General features: G+C 44.9%; 1 protein-coding gene and 1 long non-coding RNA gene across 2 annotated transcripts in view; one reads left to right on the forward strand and one right to left on the reverse strand.

Moving 5' to 3' along the window:
* Window positions 1-15,463, reverse strand: part of LOC137514551 (uncharacterized) — a 135,348-nt gene that overhangs the window by 37,670 nt on the left and 82,215 nt on the right. The gene's annotated exons all lie outside the window — the stretch shown is intronic.
* Window positions 1-15,463, forward strand: part of LOC137514509 (tetraspanin-33-like) — a 57,224-nt gene that overhangs the window by 19,327 nt on the left and 22,434 nt on the right. The window contains exon 4 of the mRNA XM_068234212.1: window positions 5,764-5,838. Coding sequence (XP_068090313.1) covers window positions 5,764-5,838 — 75 coding nt within the window. The remainder of the gene's footprint in view (window positions 1-5,763; window positions 5,839-15,463) is intronic.

Raw genomic sequence — 15,463 nt, forward strand, 5'->3', positions numbered from 1 at the left:
TAGGAGGAGGAGATGGAGATTGTACTGCAGCCAGGGATTCCCTGATGTCTCAGGAATCAGACTGTACTGCAGCCAAGGATTCCCTGATGGGCTGGGAATCAGACTGTACTGCAGCCAGTGGACTCCCATAGGTAAAGTCCCCTGACTGGACTGTAAGGAGACTTCCTGAGGAGCAGGCAGCCTTTACAGCTAATGGACACCTATAGCGCTGGTGTCTCAAGGATGACAGAGTAACTGTTCACCCAATGGATGGGTGACAGCCAGAAGGGTCATACAAGCCAGGTTGGCAACACACGAGCAGATAAGGTACAGAGACAGAAGGCTGATTTGGTGTCAGGGTATAGGCAAAGTTGGCAACAGGTAATCAGATGCGCGAGGTACCGAATCAGAAAGCAGGAGAGAGGTCAACGAAGCCAGAGATCATAACAAGTATCAATATAGCACAATCCTAGTCTGAGGTGTCAGGTCCTTGGTCTTGACACCCGTGAACTAGCCTGAAGTATAACACAGTAATATCCTAGACTTAGGTGTGAGGTCCTTGGTCTCAACACCCGGGAACTAGCCTGAAGTATAACACAGTAATATCCTAGACTTAGGTGTGAGGTCCTTGGTCTCAACACCCGGGAACTAGTCTGAAGTATAACACAGTAATATCCTAGACTTAGGTGTGAGGTCCTTGGTCTCAACACGCGGGAACTAGTCTGAAGTATAACACAGTAATCCTAGACTTAGGTGTGAGGTCCTTGGTCTCAACACCCGGGAACTAATCTAAAGTATAACACAGTAATAACACAGTAAGCTCCTAAGTGGAATCTGGCTAAGTGTGAATTCCCAGTTCCAACTGGTTCTAACACACTGTAGGATCTGACTGAGGTCTGTGTGCTCACGCGTGAGTATTCGCAACGGCAGACAACTAGCAACTGGCAAGCAAGCTCTATATATACTTACAGCGCTCCGCAGCGCCGCCCCAGCCACTCAGCCAATCAGGAGTCCCGCTGGGATCAGCTGATCGGCCTGATCAGCTGATTCCCCTTCTGCTGGCATAAAGGTCCTGTCGCCTGGCACGCGTGCACGTAGCTCTCCATGTGTGTGCACTAGAAGGACCAGGCAAACTAGAGACATGTTGCTGCGCGGAAACAGCCGGCGGCTTGAACGCGGAGACTGCCGCTTGTCCACATGGCGGCATCTCCGCTATTCATTACAGCTGTCTTGGGAAAGAATGAGATTCTGGATCGACATGAGTGGAAACACTGAGAGGGATCATTAACATGTACAGTTCATTAACGGGAGGAGTATTTCAGGTGAAACTACTTTGCTTGTTTAGGAATGTCCTAGATAAGATCATATTCTTGCCTTAAGGGGTGATTTTTAAGTTGTTGTTAAAGACGGTAAGGGTGAGTGCTGAACAGGTAGCGGCAGAGAAGGGAGAAGGTGGAGGAACACTCTGTGTGCAAGAATGAGAAAAGACATCCAGAAAGAATGAGATGAGAATATTGAGATTTTAGCATAAAATCTATCACTAATTTATCTAACCACAGGGTTGCACTGTTTGATCCAGTGCAACGCTATGGGCCGTCGATGCAGAGTGTTCAACATGCAGAGTGAGCGACAGATTCGATTTTGGCCAAAAATTAATCGGCTGACCGCTGCATTGATTTCTAGCCTGCTATTTACTCTAGCATCCCTACTGCTTACATGGAGCCTGATGGTGGTTTGTGTTATTTTCTATAATCTTCAATAAACAATTGACTAATTGCATCATCTGTTCACTCATAAGATTCCCTAGAGCAGTCATTCTCAACTCGTGTGGCGCGACACATTCATGTGTCGCGGCAGCATTGGGTATGTGTCGCCACTCTCCGCCCCACTTTCTCTTCCTGCTTCTCCCAGCCTCTGTAATTAGAGCAGTGCTACAAGAAAATGGCCGCCGATGTCCACAAATGCGGACATCGGCTGCCATTTTCTTGTAGCCATCTAACTACAGATGGAGAGCAGGTGGGAGAAACAGGTAGAGAAGACGTCTGTGACACAGGAGAGGAAGCCGGAGGTGCATGCATAGAGGAAGCGGCCGCCAGCTCAGGATACATGAGCGGTGGCCGTAGGACTGGAGGGGGAAGCAGGCTGGCCACCTACCTGGCTAAGCTATGCTGGAGGCAACTATACTGACTACCTATATCGGGGGCAACTATACTACCCATACTGGAGCTACTATACTACCTATACTGGGGCATGTATACTACTCATACTGGGGCATCTATATTACCTATACTGGGGCAGCTATATTACCTATACTGGGGCAGCTGTACTACCTATACTGGGACAGCTATACTACATATACTGGGGAACTGTACTACCTATATTGGGGAACTTTACTACTTATACTGGGGCAACTATACTAGCTACCTATACTGGGACAACTATACTACCTATACTGGGGCAACTATACTACCTATACTGGAGCTACTATACTACCTATACTGGGGCATCTATACTACCCATACTGGAGCATCTATATTACCTATACTGTGGCAGCTATACTACCTATACTGGGGCAGCTATACTACCTATACTGGGGCAGCTATACTACACTACATATACTGGGGAACTGTACTACCTATACTGGGTCAACTATACTAGCTACCTATACTGGGACAACTATACTACCTATACTGGGGCAACTATACTAGCTACCTAATTCAAAACCAAAAAGAAAAGGGAAGAGAAAACATATCTAGAAAAATACAAAATTAATTTTATTTATAAATAAATACATAAATAAAAATAATTTTGTATTTTTCTAGATATGTTTTCTCTTCCCTTTTCTTTTTGGCTGTGAATTTGCTAGTGAAGCATCTTAGACCCAGGGAAGTATACTGTTATATGTGATCTATTGGACCTAGGCGTGTACAATACTAGCTACCTACCTATACTGGGGCATCTATACTGGGAGCAACTAAACTAGCTACCTATATTGGGGCAAGTATACTATCTATACTGGGGGCAACTATGCTAGCTACTTATACTGGAGCAACTATACTACCTACCTATACTGAGTCAACTATGCTACCTATACTGGAGGTAACTATGCTAGCTACCTATACTGGGCAACTATACTATCTATACTGGGGACAACTATACTAGCTACCTATACTGAGGCAACTATATTACCTACATATACTGGGGCAACTATACTGGCTTCCTATACTGGCGGCAACTATATCTGGCTACCTAGCTATACTGAGTCTGAGGGCGTTTTTCTTTTTTTTTGGGGGGGGGGGGGGGGGGGCGCACCATGGCTATAACGCATGAGATGCAAATTGTTGGTACTATGCTATCATTCCAAATTGGAGGGGGCCCCCTAACTGTCTGTTCTAGCCTTCATTTTTAAGTATATTCAGAATAATGTACTCTTTCCATCCATTTCGTGGTTATTAGTATTTATCTATTATACATATTTAATGTGTCACTGAGCATTAGGTGTGATGTGTTATGACTGCAAAAAGGTTGGGAACCACTGCCCTAGAGCAACTAGGAGGTTTGAAATCTCTTATTTTGAGTCTGGAACACCAACACAGAGGAAAATATTGCTTGCTTGCCTCCATTCCCGGGTGCAGTCTGTCTCCACACGGATTTGCTTTCAGTTCATGTTAAGTAATTTGTGTCATTCCACTGCTGCCATTATAGTGGTGAGTCTGTAGTCAGAAATACCAGATATGCCATTCAGGGCTTACAAAAAGAGTTTCTGCTATTTTCCAACCTTCCATAACAAAAAGTGCTCTTCTTGACTCTTTCATGATTCACTCCTGTTAGTGAAGAATGCTTGGAAGGAAATTACTTCTATTTCTCTGTCAACAGATGTCTAATCCTACATTGCAGTACCACTGCATATAACAAATATGCATTTCATTATTAAAACTATAAAGTTATAATACCTTTTATGCCTGAGTAGTAGCAAGGAGTTAAATTTACAGTATGATATGCTTTGTCCTCTAGGTCTGTCCCCCCCTATTGTTTTATTTTATCAAACATTTCAGGCTGGATAATATTACAGAGGTACAATATTACCAGGATTGTGTTGCAAACAAGGCCGGTTCATACTACTCTAGAAAACAGTACGTTTTAGCGCAGGGAAGCACATGCATAATTGGATCCTATTTTAAGCAGAGGATCCATATCCATTTACAGTTGCCACTCATTTACAGCTGCATGAGGGGGAGTCACTCATTTACAGCTGCATGAGGGGGAGCGGAACACATGTTTCTGACTGGCATCATTTTTCCAAGAGAGAGACGCCAGAGACGCTGCAGATGCCCACAAAGTCAATGCAAGCCTATGGGAATGGATAGTGTCTCTTCTCACTAGACTGTTTTCCCCATCCATTCCCAAATCTTCTCACCTGTCTTCTCACCTGTTTCAGAAGCATAGGGCTCCCATTTAATTGTAAAAGACCAATGAGAATCCTCCCTGTTGCTAGGGAGGATTCCCATTGGTCTTTTGCAATCCAATGGGAGCCTACTATAGGCATGGCATCGCTTTTCATAGTAATACTTGATGGGGCTTGCTCTCCCAACTCTAGTTTGATTCGCTGATCTGGTACTTTTACCTCTGTTTCTGCACTAGAAATGAAAAAAAAAATTAAATGCAAAGGTACTCCTTACGTATGAGTCCATCAACCTAACATAACAGCTGATTGGCTAGAGGGAGAGGGCTTTATCTGAGGAGCACTTACCTTATCTCTACTCTGCTTAACACTAATGTTCACTCTCCTCTGCCTACCACTAGCCTGTTCTCTCCTTTGTCTGCCTAAAGGCTGGGTATACATGGCTGTCTGGCATCAGTTCCTGGCAATTCGTCATCGTGTAATGAACCCCTAGGGAGACAAGTAACTGTGTACGCAGCTGATACACCCAATGTCTTGGAAAATTAAATGGACGTGGCTTGAACGGTAGAGGCATACATAGCATTTAACATTTTTTTTTCCACTTCATTTTTTTTCCAGTATTCATTTCTTGAACTGAACATTCATTGTAAACAATACACATTTAGGGCTGGTGCACACCGAGCGGGTTTTCAGGCGTTTTTGCAGCTGCTTGCGGCTGCGGATACGCTAGGGTAATGTATTTCAATGGGGTGGGTCACACCAGAGCGGGATGCGTTTTGCTTAAACGCATACTCCCGGGGTGATGCATTTTTTGGATTGCGGAGGCGTTTCTGCCTCCAATGTAAAGTATAGGAAATATGCAAACCGCTCTGAAACACGCCAGTTCAGAGCGGTTTTGCAGTCGTTTTTGTTACAGAAGCTGTTCAGTAACAGCTTTACTGTAACAATATCTGAATTCTGCTACACAAAAACCGCTACCCAAAACCGCAAAGTGCTAGCTGAAACGCTTCAGAAAAATAAGAAAAAGCGTTTCAAAATCTTCTAGCATTTTGCAGATCTGCTAGCGGGTTTTGGTGTGCCCCAGGCCTCAGTCCCATTTTTATTTGATTTAATTGTAATAGTCTCATAGCATGTGCAGCGATTACACTGAAGGCCACAAGTACAACGACTCTGCAAACCTAGAGAACAATGAACAACCTAAGTGGTCTGGCAAACCTGGCATGGATTTTTTAAAATGCTTTCGTTGATAGGGTAGCAAAGGTTTTTAACCTCCCCTGAGACATATCAGACCATTGTAAAAAATCTTGTGAATCATCTCATTTTATTGATGTTAGCTTATGATAACACACATTTTAATGTCGAGTCTTTGTTCTGTTTTGCAGTTTGCTATTATGCTTCTCCTGGTCTTAATTCTGCAAATTGTTGCAGCTTTTCTTGGATTCTTATTCTCAGGGATGGTAAGTGTCTGAATTGTGACTAATTATACAATTAAGAGAAAAGATCTCTTAGAAAATAGTTATAAACACAGTTGATATGGATGAGATTTGTAATTTTAAGGCAAGGGGTCACACTTGAGGGGATTGCCTGCAGATGTGACAGCCCATGTTAATCAAAGGGCTTCTTCACATCTATGTGCCGTTCCCACATTCAGAAAAAAGCTGCAGCATAATATCACACACCACATGAAATCCCCATAATTTGCAGCTGTTGTCGGCTGACTGTGGGTAAAAATGCGGTTATTTTCTATGGACATAAGTGCAAATTCTCCTTAAATATTATTTATACTCCCCTGCAATACAGTATTGCATACAGTAACAATAGCTGGAACCTTTCAGCTTTCTGTCTGTATTGCTTGATTTCAGCCCTACCTATCATCACTTTGGAACCAAATAAATGATCAGACCCTAGTAATGGATGACAGATCACAGTAACAGACTAGAGTAAGTGGCCAGAACACTGACAGATGGCAAGCCTCAGACAGGCAGCTTGTTACCCATCTCCTCTCCGATCCAGTGATGCATCTTGTGGCTATGTGTGATTGCTGCTGCTTCTCTGTTCCATGCTTCTCCTACCTGGACCTACATAGGCCAGACCTCAAGAACACTTAGGGCCATATCCTATTCAAGGTGATAAGTAGCTTGCAGATGCGAGCTACTTATCACCTTGCCATCACGTGAGGATTGCCGGCAAATCCTATTGCCCATATCCTTCGCGCGATGGCCGATCGTTAGGGAGCATTACTCAGGCGGAAGCCTGAGCGATACTCCCTTTTACCGAGCGATAGGGAGTGAGGTTTACACTGTGGTGCTGTCCATCAGCACCACGGCCTCACTCCCCACACATGCGCACTCGCCCGCTGAACATCGCCGCCATCTTCCGCCGCAGCATCTGGGGGTCTCCTTTAATAAGGAGACCCCCAGAGCTCCCCGTCGGGTCGCCGCACAGTTTAGAAGCCCCCGCGCAGCTCTGCAAAGGCTCCACTGTCATACGTACCGCCGCCGATCACCCGACGCCTCTCGCCGCAAAATCCATCACGTAATTACAGTGTATCTAACACTGTAATTACTGTCCGCATAGAAGGAGCCCGGGCAAAGCATCTTTAAATCTGCAGCCGGGCTCCCCATTGGTCCGCTGTCTGAACCAATACACACTCCAATGAGTTCTGGGTCACCATGAGCTTGCTGGTTAGTCTGTGACACTGTAATTACGTGATGGATTTTGCGGCGAGAGGCGTCGGGTGATCGGCGGCGGTACGTATGACAGGGGAGCCTTTGCAGAGCTGCGCGGGGGCTTCTAAATTGTGCGGCGACCCGACGGGGAGTTCTGGGGGTCTCCTTATTAAAGGAGACCCCCAGATGCTGCGGCGACGACGTGCATTAGCTAGTTTAGACCTGCTTTCTGCAGGTCTAAGCTAACGCTCATGTCTGCCGGGAAGCATCGCTTCCCGGAGACATGATAAGGGTAATTGGATTCCGTGGTAAGAACTCGCTGGGCGATTATATCGCCCAAGCGAGTTCTTTTCCGCCTGGGGGGGGGGTCTAAAGTTTAATTAGATTCGGCGATGCCCCCATCGCCTAAGTTAAGAACTCTCCAGTGCTTAGCGCTGGCGAGTTTAGCAATAGAATATGGCCCTTAATGAGATAAATAACTCACATGGATATTAGATTTGCAAGTATAAAAGCAACTATAAAACTTGTAATGTGTTTTGAAATAATGAGAGGGAACTGTGCTAAACCAATGGATAAGCAAGAGTCTGTGAGTCCAGGCATGCATGTATTTGGCAAGATAATTCTTTACACTAAGGCCCTGTTTAAACTTAATCAGTTGCTCTCAGTTATAACTAAAAGGACAACTGATTTTCAAAGTAACGCCCATGTTTCCCAATGGCACAGTTCCCACTTAATGCGTTTTAACTGAAATCTTTTCACAATGCACTGCTATGGAGAAGGAAAAAAAAAACGCTTACCAACTGATTAAGGGCCTGTTTCCACTAGAGCGAATCTGCATGAGTTTTCTGCATTCAGATTTGCATAGCCAATAATAGTCAATAGGCCTGTTTCCACTTGTCAGGAAATCTGTGCGGTTGACTGTGCAAAAAAAAATCTGCGCAGCAGAGCCATCAGAATTCGCACACCGCAAGGCTAATGTGCGATTCACATGTAATGTATTTAATAGGAAATTTGCATGCATTTTCTCTATGCAAATTTTCCATGCAAATTCGCATACGTTTTTGTGTAAAATCAATGTGAAAAGAACATAGGCACTTACATAGTTAAAGGGGCACTATGGTGAAAAATATGTGCAAACATCTACAAATAAGAAGTACGTTTTTTCTAGCGTGAAATGAGCCATAAATGACTTTTCTCCTATGTTGCTGTCACTTGCAGTAGGTAGTAGAAATCTGACAGAAGTGACAGGTTTTGGACTAGTCCATCTCCTCATGGGGGATTCTCAGGTAGTTATTTGTTTTCAAAAGCACTTAGTAAATGTTGCTCTGTCCAACTGCCAAAAAACTATGTAGCGAGCAGGGAAGCTGGCCAGCATCATTGTTTAAATCCTTTTTAGGGAATATCTTTATAAAGAATAAAAGCCTGGCTGAGAATCCCCTATGAAGAAATGGACTAGTCCAAAACCTGTCACTTCTGTCAGATTTCTACTGCCCACTGTAAGTCACAGAAACATAGGAGAAGTAATTTATGGCTCATTTTACTCTGGAAAAGACGTACTTCTTATTTGTATATGTTTGCACATATTTTAAATTTTACAATTTTTCACCATAGTGCCCCTTTAAAATCGCATACTTACAAATATAGACGAAAACACATGCGAATTTGCATGGAAATTTGCATATAAACGCATATGAATTTGCATCCGCATGCTAATACGTTTATGCATTTTCTGCAAAGAAATCGCACCGCACTAGTGGAAATGGGCCCTAAGTGTAAATTGGGCCTTAGGCACGGCACCTATTACATGAGAGGCTGAAGGCAGTGAATTCACTGCATGTCAACAACTCCTGCACACTGGCGCTTGCTACAAAGACTGCCATTCAACCTCATGAAATTGCTGCCAAAAAGTACTTGTGGCCTACAGCTGGGAGGCTGACCTGTCTGACGGCCGTGTAGTTCAGCCACCTGTGCAGGGGCGTTTCTAGCCTGTATGTCACTCCAGGCAAGAAATCCTGTGCCCCCCCCCCCCCACACACACACTTTACATATGATATACACCATAAGCCATCAGAAAAGGATTACTATGAATTGGGGCCTTAGGCAAGATAACACGTTTTGCCCTCCACTGATGGCCACCTGGCTTATTTAGTACGATTTGGTGGAGAACATCCACCAGGCCGCCAGACTCTCTCCATGCCCTAGGCAGAATTGATGACATGGATGAGACATGGATGGGAATAGAGGCATACTGGATAGCACTATTGTATTGTAGTGCTGAGTGCTTGGTTTGAACATTAGAGATGTCCTGAACAGTTTGATGGCAAACTTATTCGCGCGAACAACGCAGGTTCGCGTTCGCTTTGGATCGCAAACTTTATGTGGGTTCAACCCGCCCCCTATACTACTTCATTGAGCTAAACTTTGACCCTCTACATCACAGTCAGCAGACACATGGCAGCCAATCAGGCTGCACTCCCTCCTGGAGCCCCCCCCCCCCTTATATAAGGCAGCAGCGTCGGCCATGTTCTCACTATGTGTGCTGTTGTATTAGTGAGAGAAGAGAGAGAGGTTGCTGCAGAGATAGGGGAAGCTTAGTTAGGCTCTTGTTAGCTTGCTCCTTGCTGATATTTGTTGCTGAAAAGCACCACCAAAACAGCTCTTTTGAGAGCTAATGTTCTTGTGTTTTTTTTTTTTTTTTGTGTGGCCCGCTGACATTGCATATACAGCCCTGTCTGTCGCAGCTGGCCCTTGCTAATTGCTACACTGTGCCAGGCCCAGCACATTCAGTGCCTAGTGTGACTGCTGCAAATTGTATTATTATAATACCAGTCACTAGACATGGCCCGAACCTCCGATTTTAGGTTCACGAAAGTTCGCACGAACCAAACTTTCGCAGTAGGTTCGCAAACCTAAACCGCAATAGACTTCAATGGGGAGGCGAACTTTGAAAACTGGAACAAATTATGCTGGCCACAAAAGTGATGGAAAAGATGTTTCAAGGGGCCTAACACCTGGAGGGGGGCATGGCGGAGTGGGATACACGCCAAAAGTCCCGGGAAAAATCTGGATTAGACGCAAAGCAGCGTTTTAAGGGCAGAAATCACATTGAATGCTAAATTGCAGGCCTAAAGTTCTTTAAAACATGTTGAATATGTGTACATCAATCAGGGAGTATAATTAGAGTACTGCTTCACACTGACACATGAAACTCACTGTGTAACGCACCACAAACAGCTGTTTGCGTTGTGACGGCCGTGCTGGTCTGGTGCGCACCATGGCCAGAGTGCTCTTCCTCACTCAGTGATGTCAGGTAATGTCTGACTGCCTTATCAACTTACGATGGTTCTTTCTCTACCATTGTTAAAGCTTACATCTATTTTTGTAAATACTTGTTCTGCTTGCTGTTCAGTACCTGCATCAAGAATCTGTTATGGAGGGCAAGTCTGCCATTGCGAGTGACCATGGGTAATGGCCGGGGAATCCTGGTTCAATTCCGGTCCGGAGAGGGAGCCTTAGAAACGGCTACCACCCCCGCACATCCAAGGAAGGCAGCAGGCATTGCATGCACGTCCCGAAGTAGTGACCAAACATAACAATACAGGAGGACTTTCAAGGCTCTGCTGTATATGTGAAATGAATCAACTTTAAATCCTTTAACGAGAATCTGTTATGGAGGGCAAGTCTGATGGTGTCTTCACTGTGACTCACCAGGTTAGTCACCTCCTCAAGGAGGTGAGAATCTGTTATGGAGGGCAAGTCTGCCATTGTGAGTGAGCATGGGTAATGGCCGGGGAATCAGGGTTCTATTCCGGTCCGGAGTGGGAGCCTAAGAAACGGCTACCACCCCTGCACATCCAAGGAAGGCAGCAGGCATGGCATGCACGTCCCGAGGTAGTGACCAAAAATAACAATACAGGAGGACTTTCGAGGCCCTGCTGTATATGTGAAATGAATCAACAGGTAGGTAGGTATATGCAGTAATGGGTATTACACTGTGCACCTGCCACACAGACAGGTAGTGGACAGGCACAGTGACACTAAGTGTGCTCACTTAGGCAGGTGGGTGCACTGTGAACAACAGGTAGGTAGGTATATGCAGTAATGGGTATTACAATGTGCACCTATCACACAGGTAGTCACTGAATGTACTGGGCCTGGCAGTGACACACACACAGTATGAATTAGCAAGGCTGTGTATGCAAGGCAGTGGCACACACACAGTATGAATTAACAAGGCTGTCTATGCAACACAAGTGTCAGTGGGACACGCAGAAAAAAAATAGATCACAAGAACAAGATTAGCTCTCAAAAGAGCTGTTGTGGGGTGCTATTTTAGCAATAAGAATCAGCAAGGAGCAAGCTAACAAGCCTACAAGAGCCCAACTAATCTTTCCCTATGAGAGAGTCTGATGCAGCTGTCCCTTCACTAATTACTGCAGGCACAAGAGTAAGTGTAATGGCCTTTTATAAGGGGGGGAGTGGCTCCAGGAGAGAGTGTAGCCTGATTGGCTACAATGTGCCTGCTGACTGTGATGTAGAGGGTCAAAGTTGACCCTAATGGTGCACTATGGGGGCGAACCGAACTTCTGGAAAAGTTCACCTTACATGGCGAACGCGAACCACCGCCTGGAACCGTCCGCCAGCAAACCGTTCGGGCCATCTCTACCAGTAACTGCATACTTTTCACTGCACCTGTGTGACCGCACGCTGTTTTATATAGCAGCCACTGCATAAATTTCACTGCATCTGTGTGACTGCACGCTGTTTTATATACCAGCAGTTAGTGCATCCATTTTCACTGCATCTGTGTGACCGCATGCTGTTTTATATAGCAGTCACTGCATACCTTTCACTGCATCTGTGTGACCTCACGCTGTTTTACATACCAGCAGTCAGTACATCCATTTTCACTGCACCTGTATGACTGCCCATTGTTATACCAGCAGTCACTGCAACCTTTTCACTGCACCTGTGTGACTGCACATTGTTATACCAGCAGTCACTGCAACCTTTTCACTGCACCTGTGTGACTGCACATTGTTATACCAGCAGTCACTGCAACCTTTTCACTGCACCTGTGTGACTGCACATTGTTATACCAGCAGTCACTGCATATCTTTTTACTGCACCTGTGTGACTGCACATTATTATACCAGCAGTAACTGCATACCTTTTCACCTCACCTATGTGACTGCACATTGTTATACCACCAGTCACTGCATATCTTTTCAATGCACCTGTGTAACTGCACATTGTTATACCAGCAGTCAGTGTATACCTTTCACTGCATCTGTGTGACTGCACATTGTATTAGTCAAGTCAGTGCATACCTTTCACTTCATCTCCCCCAATATGGACAAAACAAAAGGCAGAGCCAGAGGCAGGGCACCCGGCAGGTCTGTTCGAGGTCGTGCTGTCGTGATTTTGTGCGGCCCTGGACCAAAGTACAGTGTTCAGAAGAAGGCACATGCCATCAACCCCCAATATTGTCAGGAAAGAGTTGACTATTTAACACAGAACACCTCATCTTCCTCAGCTTCCGCACGGAAGCGTGACATATCTTCCTCCTCCTGCTCTGATTCTGGCACCCCACTTAACACTCTGTTGGCAGCCATGACCAAAGTGCCATCATCCTGGGCTCAGCGGTGTGGAAAGTTTTTTGTGTGGTTGCCTCAGATGAGAGCAATGCCATCTGTACTCTGCCACCGAAAATTGAGCACTTTGACTTTTAGGCTGAATAAGCTCTAATTTAGAATTGTTGCAAAATTTGTACTCCAAGTTGACTCTGTATCTTGATTAAAGGTCAGTTCACTCTTTACTGTAGCACACTTTTAGTATCACAAGATGCAATGCAACTCCTCCTTTATCACTTATCTTCTTTAATAATGACAGGTTCTCTTTACAATTACGGCCTTAGTTATCCCCTCTTTCTTTAGGACCGTGTACTCAAGTAATATGCATAAATCACACTTTGGTTCACTTCTTGTATCACTTTCTTTGTAACACTTCAGAACTTAGCACAGAAGAACACATGAACTTCAACTCTTGACTTGAAACGAACTTGACAGGCACACTGTCTCTGAATCAGGCCTAAAGCAAGCGGTGGCTGTGTCAGCTCAGCGTGGTACTTAATGGAGGCTGATAATGTCTCTTGTAACAGAAAGACTTCACACTCAATACACTTCACTTAGTCAGTAGTAGATTCCTTCACTTCAGATGGCAGCAACAACTGTATCATCAACACAATGTCTCGGTATATGTTAGGCCTTTGCACACAGACAGTCTCTAGTAACAGCAATATGAACAGGCCTGGCCTCTCCAGGTTCTAAGTTGCTATATTTCTATCTCAGCAAGCCTCCGCTGGACACTGGCTACTAACTGAACACACACTGTAACTTGCAGTTGGCCCAGGGCCCATACTCATCTGACTGCCAGATTTCCTTTCTGTCTAGGCTAGCTCGGATTTGCTCTGTATACATTGTCTCTGGCCTCCGGTCACTGTCTGGCCTGGTTGCATGCTGTCTCTCTGCTCTGCTCTAGTTGCTGCGTGGCCGCCGGGTCCCCTCTCAGACACTAGGGTGACTGCTGCGGACGCTCTCCTCGTGGCCTCCTCCCCGCTCTCTCCTCTGCCTCGACTGTTTTAAGTTCCTCTCTCCTCTCTGGCGCGCTCTGACTGGCTCTGACCAGTTCCCTCTGGCTACACCCTTCTAGCTCTGCCCCTCCGCGCCTGCGCTGTAGCTTCCGACAGGCCGTGCCGGGCTTCTGGAAAGTTCCACTGCTCTGTGTGCTTTGGTCGCTTAGCAATGGTCTATGCGACCATAACAGCGCCTCCTCTCCTCTCCCATGCACCGTTTTGGTTCCACAGGCAAGCATCTAAGGCGAAACTTAGCCTTCGATGCCAAAGTTACCTCACACATAGAAATACATTAGCAAAACTTTTGGGACCCTCTTTTAGAGGGTTACACAAGCCTTCAGAAAAGCTTACTGTTTATTAATCTCTGAGTTAGCCAATAAAAGGTATCATCCTGATTCAAAACTCCTTGCTTTGCATTCATTAAACTACATAGTGCCGGATTTTTGCCTATTTTTGTATTCACATGACTATGTGATCTGTAAAGTAAGATTAGAAAAGATGTGGTCCGCAACAAGTTCTCTCCACAGATATTTAGGACGTATCCTTGCAGCAAATATAAAGTACATAAGCAGACATGTTTCAGGCCATTCGGCCCTTAATCATAGCACACAAAAGTACAGCTTGATCCTCTCAATTTAAAATGAAGAGGTATGTGCGACACACCCGGGTGTGGCATGCACCCGCCCACCCGTAGGAGGGGTCAACAATGTTACAGGTACATGCTGCCACCCACAGGGTAGTCCCAACCCCCATGCAAACATTGAACCATCAACATTTAAAAAAATACAAATTTCAAAAATTAGATAAATGTATAAAATCAAGAGAGAACAAATATTTGAACACGCAGAATGAGATATATGTATATAAGAATACAAAAAATGTATATAAATGTAGATATAATACATCTCTACTCATACGAACAAAACCCACCTGAACCTATATTCAGTGCACTACCATAAAAGATCCAAAAGTCTGACCCCCCCAGTAAATCACATATCTAGCCTGTAACCAAAGCTAGATCCCATCTAGCGTTAAGTCCCTTTGGGGCTCTGGTCCCCAGACAAAAAATCCACAGTGCTTCCCTTTTCCGGATAATCGCCAATCTGTCTCCACCTCTTTTCAGCACAAAGACCCTCTCAATACCCTGAAAAGAGAAACCGGTCATGTCACCACCATGCATGTTTTTAAAATGCTTGGCAACATTTGAGATGTTTCTGGTAGACCACGATGCTCCCAAATAGTGTTCCGAAATTCTGGCTTTAAGGGGTCTGGTGGTGCAACCCACATACTGCAATAAGCATACATTACACGAAACCAGGTAGATGACATTGCTTGTATTGCAATTGATAAAGTGTTTGAGCATGCACCTATAACCATTCGCAAAAGATACTACTGATTGTGTTTTACGATGCATAAAGCAGTAATGACAAGTGGAAACACCACACCTATAGGACCCCTTCATAGTAAGCCAAGTGGGAGGTGATTCTTCAAGGCCAAATAAACTTGGAGATAAAGAGCTACCTAATGTAGGTGCTCTCCTAGTGGCAAATTTTACACCCTCCCGTAAGAAAGGCTGCAAATCTTCATCACCTTCCAACACGGCCAAATACTTAGAGATACTTGCTTCAGTATCCGGGCCTGGCTGCCTTTGGTCCAGCACTGCTCTACACGGTGCAGTTGAGCGGTGTTCCACTTCCTTCTATCTTGATCTGTAAAGTGCTGCAGATGTCAGTGCTATATAAATACATAATAGTAATATTGTAGGGATATTAGACTAGG

This window comes from Hyperolius riggenbachi, chromosome 1, assembly GCF_040937935.1.
Source record: "Hyperolius riggenbachi isolate aHypRig1 chromosome 1, aHypRig1.pri, whole genome shotgun sequence".
NCBI lineage: Eukaryota > Metazoa > Chordata > Amphibia > Anura > Hyperoliidae > Hyperolius > Hyperolius riggenbachi.